This window comes from Labrus bergylta, chromosome 21 (genome assembly GCF_963930695.1).
Source record: "Labrus bergylta chromosome 21, fLabBer1.1, whole genome shotgun sequence".
In the NCBI taxonomy this organism is placed as follows: domain Eukaryota; kingdom Metazoa; phylum Chordata; class Actinopteri; order Labriformes; family Labridae; genus Labrus; species Labrus bergylta.
In genome coordinates, this window is record NC_089215.1 from 13,126,066 (window position 1) to 13,142,592 (window position 16,527).

Genomic DNA, 16,527 nt, shown 5'->3' on the forward strand with positions numbered 1-16,527 from the left:
AGCCTCTATCTGGTCAATTTGGTGTTTGGCAGCAAGAGATGAGCTTATGTGGACAAAAGGGTAGAAACACAGTGCTACTAGTGTTGTCCCAATACCAGAATGTTAAGCTTTTAATCACAAATGGAACAATATTGATACCTATTTCAATACCACTTTAAAAAAAAAAGTAGATCTTCTAGACACCCAGTATTGGGTAATTTCTTGTCGTTAATTACCAAAAATGTCATGAAAACTTTTGCATGCCGTCTAAATTACACAAACACATTGGCCCCATTTTAGTACCAAAACCTTGCCAATGTATTTGTGTAATATAGCGCATGTCACGTCCTTTCTTGTCCGTGTTTGTAAGAGACATAAACTTAGTCTTTGAGACACCAAAAGGACTTGAGAAATATCAGTATTTACCAACCTGTGAATTCGACGAGACCACTGCTGCTCTCTTCTGCTCACTGCAGCATCGAGTGAAAAATATGACTTAAGATGGCTTTGTTTTTATCGTGTGATGGATTGAAGATACATTATCTAGCAATGATAGTCGTACAGCGTGTTGAAGGTTAATAAGGAAGAGTCTGTATACGACAAAGAGTTTAAACTGTTGGTATTGCTCAGCTCTTTGGGAGTGTATAGTAACAGTGTTTTTGACTGCTACCATTCTGACCATTCATGGGACAATAATGACAATCACAATCTAGTTTCTTTGTGTCTGGAAAGGAGAAGAAAAAGGATTTTTTTCAAGAGATTTCCCTAGCTGTTCTTCTCTGGAAGCATGACTAATCCCTAATATATAATGATATTTTAGTACACACACAAAACTCCTGGCAATCTTCAGAAAATGATCAGGGTGAGCTCCATGTGTGAATGCAAACGGCCAAATTCTTCACCCCAGACGTTTTTTCCTGCCAGCGCCCAAGACAATGTTTGTGAAGGGAAGTCAGGGTGAGTCAATGTGTGAACGCAAAAGGTAATGTTTGTGAAGATTCACTGAGACTGGCTGGTGTGGTGATTACATTAACATCACGCAAATGGTGTGATTGTGGTGCACATAATAAAGCAGCGTCATTTGTGGATACTGTGAATAGGTACAGTTACACATACAATACTATTGACATAAACACAAAAAAACTGTCTTTATAGTGTCAGGCTTGGTTGTTTTCTCCAGCATCTTGGAATGTTTTACACCTGTCTGAGACATGGTGTAAAAATGCCCCCAAATTGGACAGAGAAAACTTCACAGTGAATAGTCCACTGCATTTCCATTTATTGGATATAAACATTGCTGAAGCTTTGATGGTGTATAAAGAGCTTAATCACTCATTAACATGTAATACTGAAATGTAGTCCTATAAAAAGCTCTGCAGCACCCATGAAGTTTTCTGTCTTTCATTGCTGTTTTATAGTCTGGTCTGGTGCAGCACAGAGTCTGTATGATCCCCAGTGTCCTGTCCTATTTTTTATTACACACACACACACACACACACACACACACACACACACACACACACACACACGCACACACACCTGATATCTGTGTCAGTGACAGCCTCGACTTTATTTGTCTCTCTATTTCGCCTGGCATGACCTGGAGTCTTACACACACACACACAACACACACACACACACACACACACACACACACACACACACACACACACACACACACACACACACACACACACACACACACACACACACACACACACACACACACCTGATATCTGTGTCAGTGACAGCCTCGACTTTATTTGTCTCTCTATTTCGCCTGGCATGACCTGGAGTCTTACACGCACACGCCCACACACTCACTCACATGCCCAGTTGTAGTTGTTGGACAGTTGTGTAAAACTGGACAGTGTAACTTGCAGATGTAAATTGTTTTACTTTTACATAGTATCAAGGATATCCTGTTTATACATTCAAAGCATCTCTCACAGCTCTGTGTTAGTACATCCAGATTGCACACTGCTATCAGTTGCCAGGATGGATCCATCTTGTATATTGACCCGATCTAATACTTGCTAATGTAAGACCAATATAATAGAGCTAATGAATTGATTTTTGTATCTTAAATGATTTAATGAACTTCATATGTGATGCTCATCTCTGCAAACATTTTCAGACTGTTTATGTTCCCACAGAGAACTGTGTGGATGTATCATTTTTTAGACACTTTGAAACTAAGAAGCTTTGACTGAAATTGCTGTGAAAAAAAAACAGCACAGCTTGTAGAGATAAACACAGTATTATGCAATGGCTGCTCAGACACAGAGCACAGAAACTTGTTATCTGTTTTCTACTTTACTGAGGAGTTAGTGACTTGGGGGTTTTTGATTCGAAGTACACAGCGACACTATGCAAAATATATGCTGCACTGGAGCAGTTTATAGCGCAAAGTAATGTCTATCTAGCAGATCATATTAAATACTGTATTAAAATGATTTGGCTAATGCTTTTTGCTCTTGAGTACTGAAGATGTTTTTTGCTGCAGCTGTCTGGTGGAACTGGAAGTGCTTGATGTGTAAGCTCATTGAATGGCAAATGATGTGGCATGCACCAATGTCGGTAGCTGATGTGTACTGTATCTTTTGTGCCACATCAATTTGAATACAAGCTAGTATACCTAACTGCTTCAGAGAAGACGTTTTTTGTCGAGCAGAAGAAGTCACCTGTTGGGACAAACTGATCAGTTTTCATCGTCAAACGTGAAAAGAAATGTCAACAGTGGGAGTTTGAAATCGTCCCTGGGAAGTATCAGAGATATGCTGTTTGTGAGACATGTTTCAGTGACATGTCAAGATGAATGACTACTAACAACTAGTTGAGTATGTTTAGTCTCCTGGATCATTTGGAAAACAGACGCATCGCATTATGAAGAAGTAGGGTTAGGGGTTAGGGTTAGAAAAAAGCGGCTAAGTGGTTATTATTTTAAACATCATCAGCTGGTGACGGCACATCTCTACTTTTTAAAAAAACCTGTCAGAAAAACTTGGCTTTGTACTAACTTATCACAGCTCCCGTTGTCTACACTTTGCATCACATAAGAAACTTTAGCATTGACAGGGATAACTGTAGCCTGCAGCCTATAGGTACAGAACTCTGCATGTAACAACTAAACTGGCAAATCAAGTTATCCTCATTTAACTCAGCTGCCCGTACTCCTCTTTGCTCGGACAACACCAGCGCTAAAGCTCACTGCTGGATGGTAGTGCCACCTTAAGTTGTCGAAAGTGTTTTTGTACAATGTCAGTTATTTTGATGATGAAGCTTTAAAAAACTTAAGATCCTGAGCATATTTGAACCAAAAGCTCCTGGGAGTGAAAGACAGAGAGCGTTGTCTAAATTGCATGAATGAATTGTCAACATCAACTGGGTTTTATGACATTTGAGAATACGCACAAAAACTGCAGCTGACAACCATCGCATAGTGACATCCATGGACATGGTGTGCTGTGTAAACCATGATTAAAAAGAACCATTTGGATGACTTGAAGGGACACACTAACCTCATGTACGATTATTTTGTGACCTCATACATGGCTTCACTTTCTTGATAACTCATTTCCAAACAACACACACACACACACTACCCAATCACTACTCGTTGCCAGGCCACACACATACAAGCAGTAAATGCCGCCGTCTGAAAGTGGAGGAAAGTGGGAGCCTTACTCTCGACTTGGCACTACTCGCAGCTGAGAAGCACACACATTTACACACACACACACACACACACACACACACATGTTCACACACACAGATTCCTCCATTTTAAATCAGCAGTGCCCACACAGAGCTGCCTATTCTTCTGGAGACCTTTGAACCCCACATAGCAGTAAAAACAATCCGACTCTCTCTCTCACACACTCAGAGCACTGAAGCTGTGGCCACTCCCCTCTCTGTTTTTCCAGTTGGACAGGAAGACCGGAGGGAGGAAGAGGGAGGGAGGGGGAGGGGGCTACAATCTGTTTGGCATAAACTGTACAATGAAGTCACTGTTTAGTGGGCCAACCCAGCCTGCTGCTCAAGTGTGTGTGTTGCTAGAAAGTTATAGTGTGTGTGTGTTTGTGTGTGTATGTTGAAGCTAAGGGAAGGGAATAAAACTGTTAGTGCTGACTCAAGAGTTTGACCAAACTACACACACACACACACACACACACACAGCTTGGTGACAGTTTGGTGCAGCTTCTAAGAGTATTTTGTTTTGTTACTAAGCTCTTTGTTTCCACTTGTGTTAAAACGAAGCTTTTAAAAGTCTAAATGAAGTGCATGAGAGAGGAATAAATCCATCACACATTGCAAACAGGATCTTTCTCTGTTTAAATTGCTGGAACACATTGGCAACAATTTGGTACATTAGACAGTATGAAGGTGTTTGCTTACAATTTTTCATAATTTAATGAACGAAAATATTCTATTTTTGGTGTCTAGAACTCAATGTAGTTTTGACATAGTTTGATTTGTACGAGTAACGTAATAGGTTTGAAATTCTGGTATCGTTTCAACCTCATTGGATCGTTACGTTTCAAAAGACACACTATGAGCTCAGCTGTAATAGCAGCTTTATTTAGGATGAGGGTTAATAGAAAACCTAATCTGAGTTCAGAAAGACCTGGATGTCTGGTGTTCTGATGACATGTGCTGCCTTGTTGAAAAATGCTACCATTGTCGAAAACAATAGCACAAGTTATCCGTACCCTCTATCGACATTGGCCTGTAGTTGCAAGCTGAAGCACACAACAGCACAACTGATGAAAGGCTGCTTTTCATCTGCACTGATTGAATAGAAAAATATGAAACAGTCCTGAGAATATGGAAAAATCTGCCTATGAAAGTAGTCCCCAACAGTTTTCTCCTGTTTCAGTAATACGTAGATTTATTGTTTCTTTTTTAAAACAAACTTACTTTGTATTCGTGAGCTATTTTTGGTCTTCTTTTAATGTAAAGTTGTCAATACTTTTGACACTTTTTCGAAACCACTTGCAATGATACAATCTCAGTTATTGTAATGATCGATCGTTTCATAAGGAGCTTTACAAAAGGTCATATTTTTAATGTAAAGCTCACGCTAGCAAAAGAAGAAGAGAGCACCTCCTCAATGGATTAAAATTTCCTCTACCACAGTGTTGCCAACGTATTTTTTTGCAATTTAGACCGTTTGCAGGAGTTGTGTTTCGTAACTAAAAAACAGAAATTAACTATTGTGTGTTTTTGTTGAGTTTTACTAGAATCGTTTTTTTGTTTGAAATTCTGGTATTGTGATAACCCTATTTGTATAATTGTCACAGTAGCTCTTTTATTCATCATTATTAGTTAGTTAGTAATATACAATATGCACATTAAAACAAATCTCTGTAACCCGTCATATTGCTCCTCCAGCGACTACAGCCCACAAGCTTTTATGTGACAAGAGGGGTTAGGTAATCGGCCCAAACCACAGAAAGAGCACGGTGACTCATAGAAGCTTTTTTTATACATGAAGCAAAACAAGACGGTTATAGATGAATACTCAGAGCTCTTCTTTTTTTCAGTTTTCTGTAACTTGACACAACCTATGGTTTGTTTACTGTAAGTGGAAGCTTGAAAAACTGGCACTCAAAGAACTTGGCCGGTGAGTAAACAGCATTTTACTGACTTTACCTAAAGTGTGTTTTCCGTTAGATATTTAAATGTGCAACTTTTACAGAACATATTTTATATTCATGCCTTTTCATTTAGTCACAGAGGCTTGACTTTGTTTTTAGTGGCATCTGCAAAGCAGTAAAGGGTCTATATGACGAGGGGATTTCTGTGAGAAGCAGAAGCCAAGAGTGGGAGGAGTGTAGGGTAGAGGGGGGGGCGAGCAGCTGCCACATACACACACAGACACACACTCTCCTTTAATGCTGTTCAGCTGACAGTCCTCGCTCAGTGAAACTTTATGGCTTAATGCCCTGCAGTGCTCCAAATACAAAGCTTTCCCTCTCTCGCTCTCTCTTAGTCATGCTTGCCATTGCTCTCTCTCTCTCTCTCTCTCTCTCTCTCTCTCTCTCTCTCTCTCTCTACTTCAGTCTCACTCTCCATGCCTCTATTTACCCTCCCCCCCTGTCTTCTGTCACATACCTATATATTCATCCCAGTGTCACGTTACTATGACAACATGTCATGTGCTGACACATCCACACACCCAAACACATGCTCAGTCAGACACCTGTGGTGTCAGTTCACACTGATGCTGGATATGGAGGGCTCATCAAGTGATTTCAGGCTGCCCGTTGTTCCTGCAGGAGTTGTCAGTATTGTCAGCTTTTAACGTCAGCAGTCATCTGTCTCTGACAGCAAACATAGCTGTCATCTATAAAAATAAAATGTATAGCCTAAGTCTTTTTAACTTTAATAACAACAATTCCTACACCGCTTTTCTTCATTTTGTCATCATGCAATGTTTGTATGGGACTTCTATTAGTGACAAAGTGCTGACCTTGAGTGAACCTCAAGTGAACTTGTTTAACTTAAGTAATTCAGACTATTTGACAACCAAGCCTGTTTAAAAACTGAAAGCATAATTATTAAAATACCCTTTGTTTCATTACATTATATACATTGATGCAAACACATATCACATCTGAATGTACATTTACATATAATATAAATACATTCATATATATCTGCTGCCACAAGTAAGTCTTGTGAAGTAATTGAAACCTGTTATACTGATTTAATGGTTTGAGCATTTTTTTCATTTAACGGGCAATATGTAAGACATTTACTGAATTAAAAAAATGACATTATATCATCAGACATTAAGGAAACAAACATGTTGAAGTATCGGTTCTCTGACATGGTTTTGAGACCGATCCAGAGCTGGTTAAACACTGAAGTTTCGGTGTCCACGACATGGCAACATGCATGATCATCAATTCTAGGGAGGAGGTGCGAGGGGAGACAGCTCTCTCTAATGTTTTGAATTTAAATGCTACATGTCAGAGCAACATATTGCTCCTTTAAACTAAAGTCAAAAATCTGTGATTCTGGCTACTGAAGTTAGAATATTTTCTGGTTTCTTTTCTCCTCTATGTCTGGTTATGGCCATTTAAAGCTTCTAGTGATCTTTTCTTACACATCTCAGGTTATTCTTTTTCTATAGTTTGTGTGTCAGAGTGGTTTCTAGAAATCTTGACCACCTCTTCTATAATTAACGTCGGACATAGTGTTAACGTTCACACAGTTTCAGAAATGGACGCCAGCCCACTGCTACAGAGCGTGGTCTCTGCTCATGACTCTCCATGATTTACAAACAACATACTCAGACATTTCCAACAAATCATTTCAGCAATAATAATGCCTTCAGTGCATCAGAAACTCTCCCACGGTTTATTCCCACCTGCCTCAGCCTTAACATCTCCATGGCAACAAGCATTGTCCCTGACAGGAGGGCTGTTTGAAGTCTTTAACAAGCCATCTGTCTTTGTCTCCCTATATATGTGAGTGTGTGTAATATTTGTTTCATTACTAATTATCCACACAAGATGTCCTCGTGTCACACTGTGGTGCACGTCTGCGTTGCCCTTTGTTATATTTTTGCAGCAGAGCTCGAACAAGTAGGTATGAGTCATAGAAATAGTCTTGAGGACAATAATGGAGGCTGTTATCCATGATGGATTTTAATCAGTCTATTTTGAAGCATCTGTATTCGTTTTATAAAGCACACAATAAATCCTATTTACTACTCTCTTTATTCTTGGTACTACAATGTCTGTTCAAAGCAGAAGCAGAGATTGGTTTCATGCCGTGTTTTTCATTCTTTAAATTCATTATCACAGACAGGAGATGTCTGCCATGCAAGCAGCTCAAACCTTACACAAACCTTATACAACATCTCAGTCATCAGTGCTTTGCACATTAATTTACGTCTGTGCTCTGTATCTGTTTTTCTCCAGTCTGATGAAATAGACCAATCGGAGGTCCTAATGACCATGTTGCCTTGGTAACACGGTCTCTCTGTGTGCATTTAGTTTAAAGGTAGCAGTGATTGTAGTGATACATGGGTGTTTTTGTGTGCATGAAAAGCTAAACACAGAAAGAGCAGGAAAGTGAATGCTTTATGTGCATGTTTCAGCTCATGTATCTGACTGATAGGTCTTTATTGTCAGACAAATTGGATGTGGCTCAGTGGGTCGAGTTGTCGTCTTTTAACCTGAAGGTCAAGGGTTCGATCCCCAGCTTGGGCAGGACACTTAACCCTAAATGTGTATGGTTTCACTAAATAGCAGCCTCTACCATCAGTGTGTGAATGGATAGGTGTGACATGCAAAGCAAAACGGTTTCAGTAGTCAGAAGACTAGAGAAGCTCAAGTACATTTACTATTTAAAATGTGTCCTTTTGCAAAATAAAAGAATGTTGTGTCTTCGTTGATGGAAGTTCGTTCAGCTCCAGTTTGGGCTGTATTCTGTCACTTAAGGATTTCATACTCCCCTGTGATATAACAGTTTTCTATATGTACAGGGTGTTTCTCGGATGGTTAGACCAATCTGCAACCTCCAGTGTTGAAAAATGTAGCTCATATGATTAAAGTTCAAAAGACTGCAGTTCCTCAAGCGTCAACTTGAGGCTGGCTTCGGAAGCACATGAACACCCATTTTAAAAATGTTTGGACTTGTATGCCTTTATTTAGGACAGGACAGTGGATATAGTTGGAAACTCTGGAGGGAGAAAGTGGGGTATGACATGTAGGAAAGGAACCCCAGGTCTGAGTTGAACCTGGTCACCTGCTTCGAGGACAACGGCCTCTTTCTTTGTGTTTCAAGACTCATGTTGTTTTAAGCTTTTAAAATTTCAACAGATTGAAGAATAGTGTCAACTAGCAGGCTAACTTTAGAAGCAAAAGATGGTTGGAGAGGCACTGCTCTTTAAGAGGATACTGATTTATTCAAATGTTTTAACAAGCTTTAATAACTGGTTCCATGTTCTGGAGAAGACAAGACCTCGCTGCTCTGGGCAAAACACAGAAAATTTTGACCACTTAAAGATAGTTTTGTGACTCGTTTTATGAACTTAACAGCCTCCCATGCTGTGGCTCTTAAAAATGACAAAATACACCATGATGCAGTACTGGTGATTTGGTTCTTTAATTTAAATCATTAGATTTTTGTGCACTTTAGTGTTTACAGTCTAGGTTTTTGTTGTTTTCTACCAAAGATGGAACATTTAAATCATGATGAAATTCTATGCTTGGTTTTTATGTGTTCTGGATGATTATAAGTTGTGCATCACCATTTCAGAATTGTTTGTGGTAAAAACAAAAAACAAATACATCCATTATATTAATAACACCACGATGCTTATGTACAACTTAATATATTTTTTTTATTATGAATGATTAAATGTCTTACCTGAAGGTAAAAGAATTCACCAGTCTGAGAAATTGTAAAACATTGTATGGGAGACGTTTGTGCTGACCTCTGTAGCTTTCCGTTCCAGCGAGCTATTTTTAGTGTGCATGCTCGTTTAATATAGGGCTCAGAAACCAGAACACTGCAGCAGGAAGAGAGTGAGACCGACAAAGAGACTGATGTATTGTAAAGATGTCATTGAGTGCACTGCATCTGCACTGCTGGATAAACGATAGACGTTTGTTTTTTTCCATTTGTGTATTTTGTTGGAGTATTATTCTTTTCTGCACAGCTTGTTTATGCCTGAAAGCTGTTGGGGTAGATTAGAATTGATAAAGAGATGTAGAAAGAGATGGGAGAGATACATCTGTTACCTGATGTGGAAACACATACAGTATTGCTTCTGTTGCATAGAGAGAGAGCGAACTGTGTGAAATGTTGCTTGGCAATTTTAGGACGTCTTCAGGAGTTGGTTTGCAGTATTGTGAATGTGCAATTAAGACAGTGTGTCCTTGACTGTCACTTCCTTTGCTATCTGTTTGTAAGAGACGTAAACACAACTTTTACTACTTTATAAGATACCAAAGGTCTTGATAAACATATCTGCCAACCTGTGAATTTGAATGGCTCACCACAGCTTTAGATTTAAAATATGTCTGAGATCTGCTGTGTACTTTTAAATGCTATAGATTGTTTGAAAACGTGCGGTATGGCAAGGTATCAAAGCATCAAAGCTTTGACAACCTTCTTCTGTGTGCCTAATCTTAGGATTCTTTTCTCTGTATGTGTCTTCCAGGATGAGGTGGACAGTCAGAACCCGGTGTTGAGAGACAACCATCAACTCCATGAAGAAGTAAAGTGCTGGCTCAAAGACCAGAAGGTGCAGGAAATTTTTATGCAAGGTAAGCTGTTTTTTTTTTTTTTGTCACGCTCTTCATATTACTGTAACGTTGAAGGAGAGGATCATGCAGCTAAGTGTTGAAATGTCTCCCGTCTCTTTTAGGTCCCTATTCATTGAATGGCTACCGCGTGCGTGTGTACAGACAAGACTCGGCCACCCAGTGGTTCACTGGAATCATTACACACCACGACCTCTTCAGTCGAAACATGGTCGTTATGAATGATCAGGTACATCAACACACACAACAATTAATTATTATAACTTCTTACATTTACATTAAAACTTTTATTGGTTATGCGAGTTCCTCTAGTTCACTTTTCTTTTACTGTACTTTTCATTTCCTTTGATTCAGTTTGTTGAAGCGAGATTTTACGTCATAATTTTTCAACTTCTGGTTGACTAAACTACCAGATGAATGTGAGACAGCATTGAACCAGGTCATTACGCCTCATAGACCTCGTTATCATGTGTTTGTTTTTCTAAGTGAATCTTTTGACTTTTCAGGTGCTAGAGCCTCAGAACGTGGATCCATCTATGATCCAGATGACCTTTCTGGATGACGTGGTCCACTCCCTGCTAAAAGGAGAAAACATCGGCATCACTTCCAGACGGAGGTCACGATCCAGCAACAACAACAGTGCCCATGTGAGTACACACATAACAGACACCGAACATCACGTTTGGAACTGTTAGGAAAATTATACAGACACATTTAAGTGTCTGAAAGCTTTGTTACATTTTCAAAATGTAAAAGTGAACAATACTTCATGGACAATATATTCAAATAGCTGTAGTTTCACATAAATCTCAACATGTGTTTTGAAAGAAGTACGTTTTTAAAGACGAGGATGTCCTCAAGAGTCCACAAGTCCATATGCCAGCAACAGATCATGCATGAGATGTCATTCTGTCATCGAAGCACCATCTGTCAAACTATTGCGACAACCAGGGTCAATTCTGAAATGCTGAGAACAGCCTCAGTAACTCTCCCATTGTGCAAATTTCAGAATTAGGAAACTTCTAAAATGACAGATTATCTTTGTCTCCAAAATCAGACAAAAGTTGGTGAATTCTGTCTCCTGACTGGTTGACCCATGTCTGCTGTCTCATTTGTCTGCTTGCTCTCTGTGACTTTATAGAAAGTTCATTCTAGCAAAACAAGTTCCTGTGTGCTGTTTGTTCAGTTAACACACACACACACACACACACACACACACACACACACACACAGCACAGTGTTGCACTGCTCACCAGTGCGCTCCTTTCTTGTGACATCAGCAGAACTCTAGTAATAAACACTGTCTGCTAATGTTTGGTATAAAATGCTTAAGGGACACATGGAAGGAGCTCATTGATGACCCAGTCGGTCAACACTCAGCTAGTCTTTTCTGGTGGTTAATAAAAACCTCTCCTTGTCGCATATTACCTTCATTTGATTATTTTTCTCTTTAATTTTTCCCTTCTTGTTTTTGACACATTAAAGATGACAGGAGGGAGACCCGGTGGGACCACTGGCAACACTCAGGTACGCCAAACCCCCCACCACATCCCTTAACCCTCCACACTTTCCACAACACACTTGAAATGAAGAAGATCTCTTTAAGTGGAGTGTAGACTGTATAAAATATGGACGTAGTCCCACAGACATCATCCATGGGTTTCTGAAGCCTACGATGGCGGTTATCAGTCTGCCATCGTTGAGCTCAAAAGGTCGAGGTTTCGCTCCCCAGCTCCTGCAGCTACATGTCCGATGTGTCCTTGGGCAAGTCACTTAACCCCGAATTGCTCCCACTGGTCCGTCGGCGGCGTATGAATGTGTATGAATGGGATTAGTTACTTCTGATGATCTCACTACATAAAAACCTCTACCATCAGTGTGTGAATGTGTAGGTGTGACCTGCGGTGAAAAAACGCTTCGAGTAGTCAGAAAACTAGAAAAGTACTAAACAAGCTCAAGTCCATTTAGCATCAAACGTATAACAGCAGGATATTCATAGATGATCTGAAAAATCCTGTAGATGAAATTTAGAAATCAAATATTTATTTGAAGTGACTTCACTTGGGTTAGAAATCCTGCCTGCACTGCCATCTTGTGGTGTCTGCTCCTTTTATCACACACTGTGCCCAACAGAACTGTTCACGGTGTACAAAATGTTTCATCACATTTGTGGTCGTAAACACCCCGACTACAGTGGGCCCCTCCCAGCTGTGATGGTGGGCGTGGACACTATAGACCAAAGTGAACAGAACCACAGAGGTGAGCGCTGCAGTGGTTTAAGCGCAGTGAGAAGTTGCTCATGATATCAAGACCAGTTTGTCATTTAGAGGAACAACAACCTTTCTGCTGGTTAAAGTTAGCATGCTGCTTCAATTTCCAACTCCTTCAATGTCCTTACTTCCTCTGTGTCAGCAACTAGAACAAGATCAGGCTCAGTGTGAAAACTTTGATTACAAAGAATGAGAGTGCCGCTCCACCTCACATCAATGATGAGCTAATCTAAGTATACCAGACCGTCTGGGACCGCCCATGAAATCTAACTGTCCTCACGCCCCCCAGTTTTCTGTTTACCCCGCTGTTATTTCCATTTGGACTGCAGCCAAATGCCACAGTTTGATCATTAAACAGTCCCCCCTACAAGGTGGCTTGCGAAAATGTTGATCATGTTGAAAAAATGACCGGTTTGTCCCAGACAGGGTCAAAAACACAGGACAGCAATTAAACTGAGTGGCATGTTCACCTCGTATGGCCGAGATGCTAAAGAGGCTCCATGATAACTCTGCACACGTCATCCTGCACACGTCTAGTCAATCATGTGAAACATCACATTATTGTTCTGTCACAAAGTCAGAAGCTACATAAAATCAACACCCTTTGTCTTGGTGACTTCTATTGGACCCGTTTGGGTATTTAAAGCCTTATTTCCGAAGAAGTTCAGTTGCTTTAAAAAAATAAGTAAAAAGTAAATCAAAACTGAATGTTATGATCTGCAAAACATTGAAAAACAATATTGAACTGAAAAGGCACAAAGACAACACATCAAATGGAGGTATTATATTGTTCTTGTAAAATGATGTGCCCATTTTTAATTTGATGCCAACTACAAATCTCAAAAAAGTTAGGACATTGGCAACAAAAAGCTGGAAAAAATTTGAAATGTGATAAAAGAAAAACTGGGGAAACAACTCACAGTTAATAAGTTTACTGGCAGCAGGTTAGTAATATGATTGGGTATAAAAAGAGAATCTCAGACAGGCTAAGTTTATCTGAATAAAGATGTGGAGGAGTTCAACACTGCTGGCAAATAGTGCAACACTTTTAATGTGTCTAAGTGCAAAATTACAAACAATCTGGGGATTTTTAGGTTTACAACTGTTCAATAACTGACAACTGGGTGTAGTTTAGATGTAATCAAACAGAGGTTTAACTATAAGATTCAAAACGTTGCTATCATTCTGGACAGCTTTAGAATGTGGCGTACCTTAATGAACTGAGTGTACATATTCATAGTAATGTCTGTATGTGAGCTGACGTATGGCTTTATTCATTCTTACAGAGTCATTACACGCGAGCCCAAGCCAACAGCCCCCGCCCAATAATGACATCATCAGGCCCCAACCCAAAAGGTTCCCAGGGGACCCTGGCCTCCCAGCAGCAGAGCCAATCCCAGCAAAGCCAGCAAACTGCCAGCCAATCACACAACTCACCCAGCGGCAGTGGGAGGGAGCTGAGAGAACAGCGCAGCTCTCGCTCCTCCAGGAGGAAAGGATCAGATAGCAGTGTTCCAGAGGAGGACAAGGACAGAAGAGAGGAGACCACAGGGAGAGGTGAGGACACTCAGTGTCTTACACTTTTTTTTAAATCTCCCCTTCATCATGGTTCTTCTGAAAAATATAAACCTTATTCATGAAGACATTAAAGGTTATAATATTTGCAATATGGCTTTTGAAGCTAATCATGAATGTTATCGTGCCAGTCTTAATGATCAAACTGTTTATTTTTAGTTGTTTGTCTGGAATATATCTTCATAATGTTGCCGTTACCCTGTTTTAGGTTTTTTACCGCCAACTGCAGTATACCACAGTGACAACAATAATCCACACTGAACATTATCATACACAATTATTGGACGTTTTCGAAAGGGGAATGCAAGTATTTATTCCAGGCCTCTAGTTTTAAACATTTTAAATCTAAATTACTAAATGGCCCAGCAGGTTTTGGAATTATATTCCTGATTAAAGTACATCCACCAAAGAGCTTGTTTTTGCAACTGTCAGCTCAGAATGTTATTATAAGTGGACGACAACATTTCAGACATAATCCCCAAAAAGGTAGACTTTCTTACTTAAGATTGTATTTTTTTGGACCAGAAACTTTGACATTACTCTCCAGACTCCATTGACAACAGCTGTAAAATGGTGAAGGATGAGGTGTAGAAGAAGAATTGAAGGTAGTATAGAGAGGAATCTGTCTTTGAGGATCCAGTATTGACTCTTCTGTTCCTACTTTTCATCTGTGCAGACACAAAGTCAAAAGCCAAGCAAGCATTGAACAAACGCAGGAAGGGCGAGGAAGACGAGAAGAAGGCAGGTCTCAAGAGGCTGAAGACTGACATGACCTCAGACCTGTCTGAAAGCAGCGACTCAGAAAACCCCCACAACAAGAGGATCGCCCACTCCTCGTGCTCCTCTTCCTCTTCATCCTCTTCGTCGTCCTCTTCCTCCTCCTCGTCCTCCTCCTCAGAGCCCAACTCTGAGAACGAGCTTAAAACTCGCAGCAGCGACATAAAACCAAGCAGTGTTTCCAAAAAGGAGGAAGACGAGAAGCCGCTGAAGCAGAGCCCCAAAATGAATGATTCCTCCTCTGTCATTGGTCGTCTGTCACCTTGGGCGGAGCTTACGGCAGCAGAGGACGGCAAGAAGGGTGTTGTTAAGGAAACAGCCAAATTGATATCAAAAGAGGAGGAGGAATTAGTCGCTGTAACACAGATCACCCAGTCTCCCCGCCAACCGACGTCTCTGATGTCTGATACAGTCCAGGGCAGCATCATGGAGAGCAGCAAGAACACTGTGAAAGGTAAAGATGATCAGCCACTGTCACATATGCGAAAACTTGCCAAATGTTTGGAGTTCTAATTGTAAAATTTCTTATTTTCAGCATCATCTCGATCCCAGACGCCGTCGCTGTCCAATCTCCACAGCGGGGGTGTGATCGACATCACAGATGATGCTCAGGCGACAGTACACCAGGAGAGTTCAGAGGCCGTGTCAGCGCTGCTCGCCTCCGAGAAGGCCGAGTCCACATCCCTCTCACCTTACCTCCCCCTCAACCCCTCTCCTGTCTCCTCGCCTCCCGTCCCTCCATCTCCCTGTCCATCAGAAGGAGGCCGCAGGGCCGACAGTGAGCCTTCCATGCAGCAGCAACAACAACAACAGGGCATTATTGGAGGTGGCATGACTGCAGCCAGGAGTTTAAGCAACAAGATCGAGTTTGCTGCGTCTGAGGTCATCAGGTGAGAACAGACTGCTTATACTAACAATCATTGAATCAAAAGAGATTGCACCATTTTAAAACTAGTGGAAGTAGTCCTGTTTTTTTCCCCCATTATCTTGTTAAAATCAATCTAAATTAAACTTTAATAGGACACATTGTCATTCCTTTATTTGTGCAGAATGTATCCATTGTTCTTCCATCTTCCATCGTCAAGTTCTGTTACATACAGTACACAGACCTTATTTGGGAAATCTGGCTTGTTTAGTTAAAATATAATTCATACAGTAAATGTGTCTGAGGGTAACCTTGCAGTTCTTGCTTGATGTCGAGTATGACAGAGTTTGAAATGACATAAATGTTTAAGTAGCAGAATGCAAAATGAACATTCCTATGGCATGGACGCCAATCATAGGCAAACTGTCTGTTCCACTCAGCTTGTTATCTTGGACTCAGAGGACAGAAACAGCTTATCGGTTTACATGCCAAAATCGTAGCAACTGGCTGTTGTGCTCTCAGCTCTACCAAAGAGTGGGGAGAGAAAGAGAGAGCTGTTGAGACAGTTTGAAACTTGACTGTTGCATACAACCATTCTCCTCACTGATTTGCTGTGGTGGTTAGTCAAAGGCAGGGTGGGTAATTTTCTCCAGATGCACTTTTTAAGATTTTGGTTGAAATTGTCTTTAGGTCCTGACAGAAATGAATAACTCTTGTGCTCTGAAAATGGAATGAAGAAAATCTGTCATCTGTAGCAGTTTGTAAGCCTGTAAAA

General features: G+C 40.5%; 1 protein-coding gene across 2 annotated transcripts in view; it reads left to right on the forward strand.

The window, feature by feature from the left end:
• Positions 1-16,527, forward strand: part of jmjd1cb (jumonji domain containing 1Cb) — a 117,842-nt gene that overhangs the window by 76,860 nt on the left and 24,455 nt on the right. For both annotated transcript variants that reach the window (XM_020640574.3, XM_020640583.3), the window contains 7 exons: positions 10,163-10,268; positions 10,370-10,494; positions 10,772-10,912; positions 11,751-11,792; positions 13,822-14,092; positions 14,787-15,341; positions 15,423-15,777. In XM_020640574.3, coding sequence (XP_020496230.2) covers positions 10,163-10,268; positions 10,370-10,494; positions 10,772-10,912; positions 11,751-11,792; positions 13,822-14,092; positions 14,787-15,341; positions 15,423-15,777 — 1,595 coding nt within the window. The remainder of the gene's footprint in view (positions 1-10,162; positions 10,269-10,369; positions 10,495-10,771; positions 10,913-11,750; positions 11,793-13,821; positions 14,093-14,786; positions 15,342-15,422; positions 15,778-16,527) is intronic.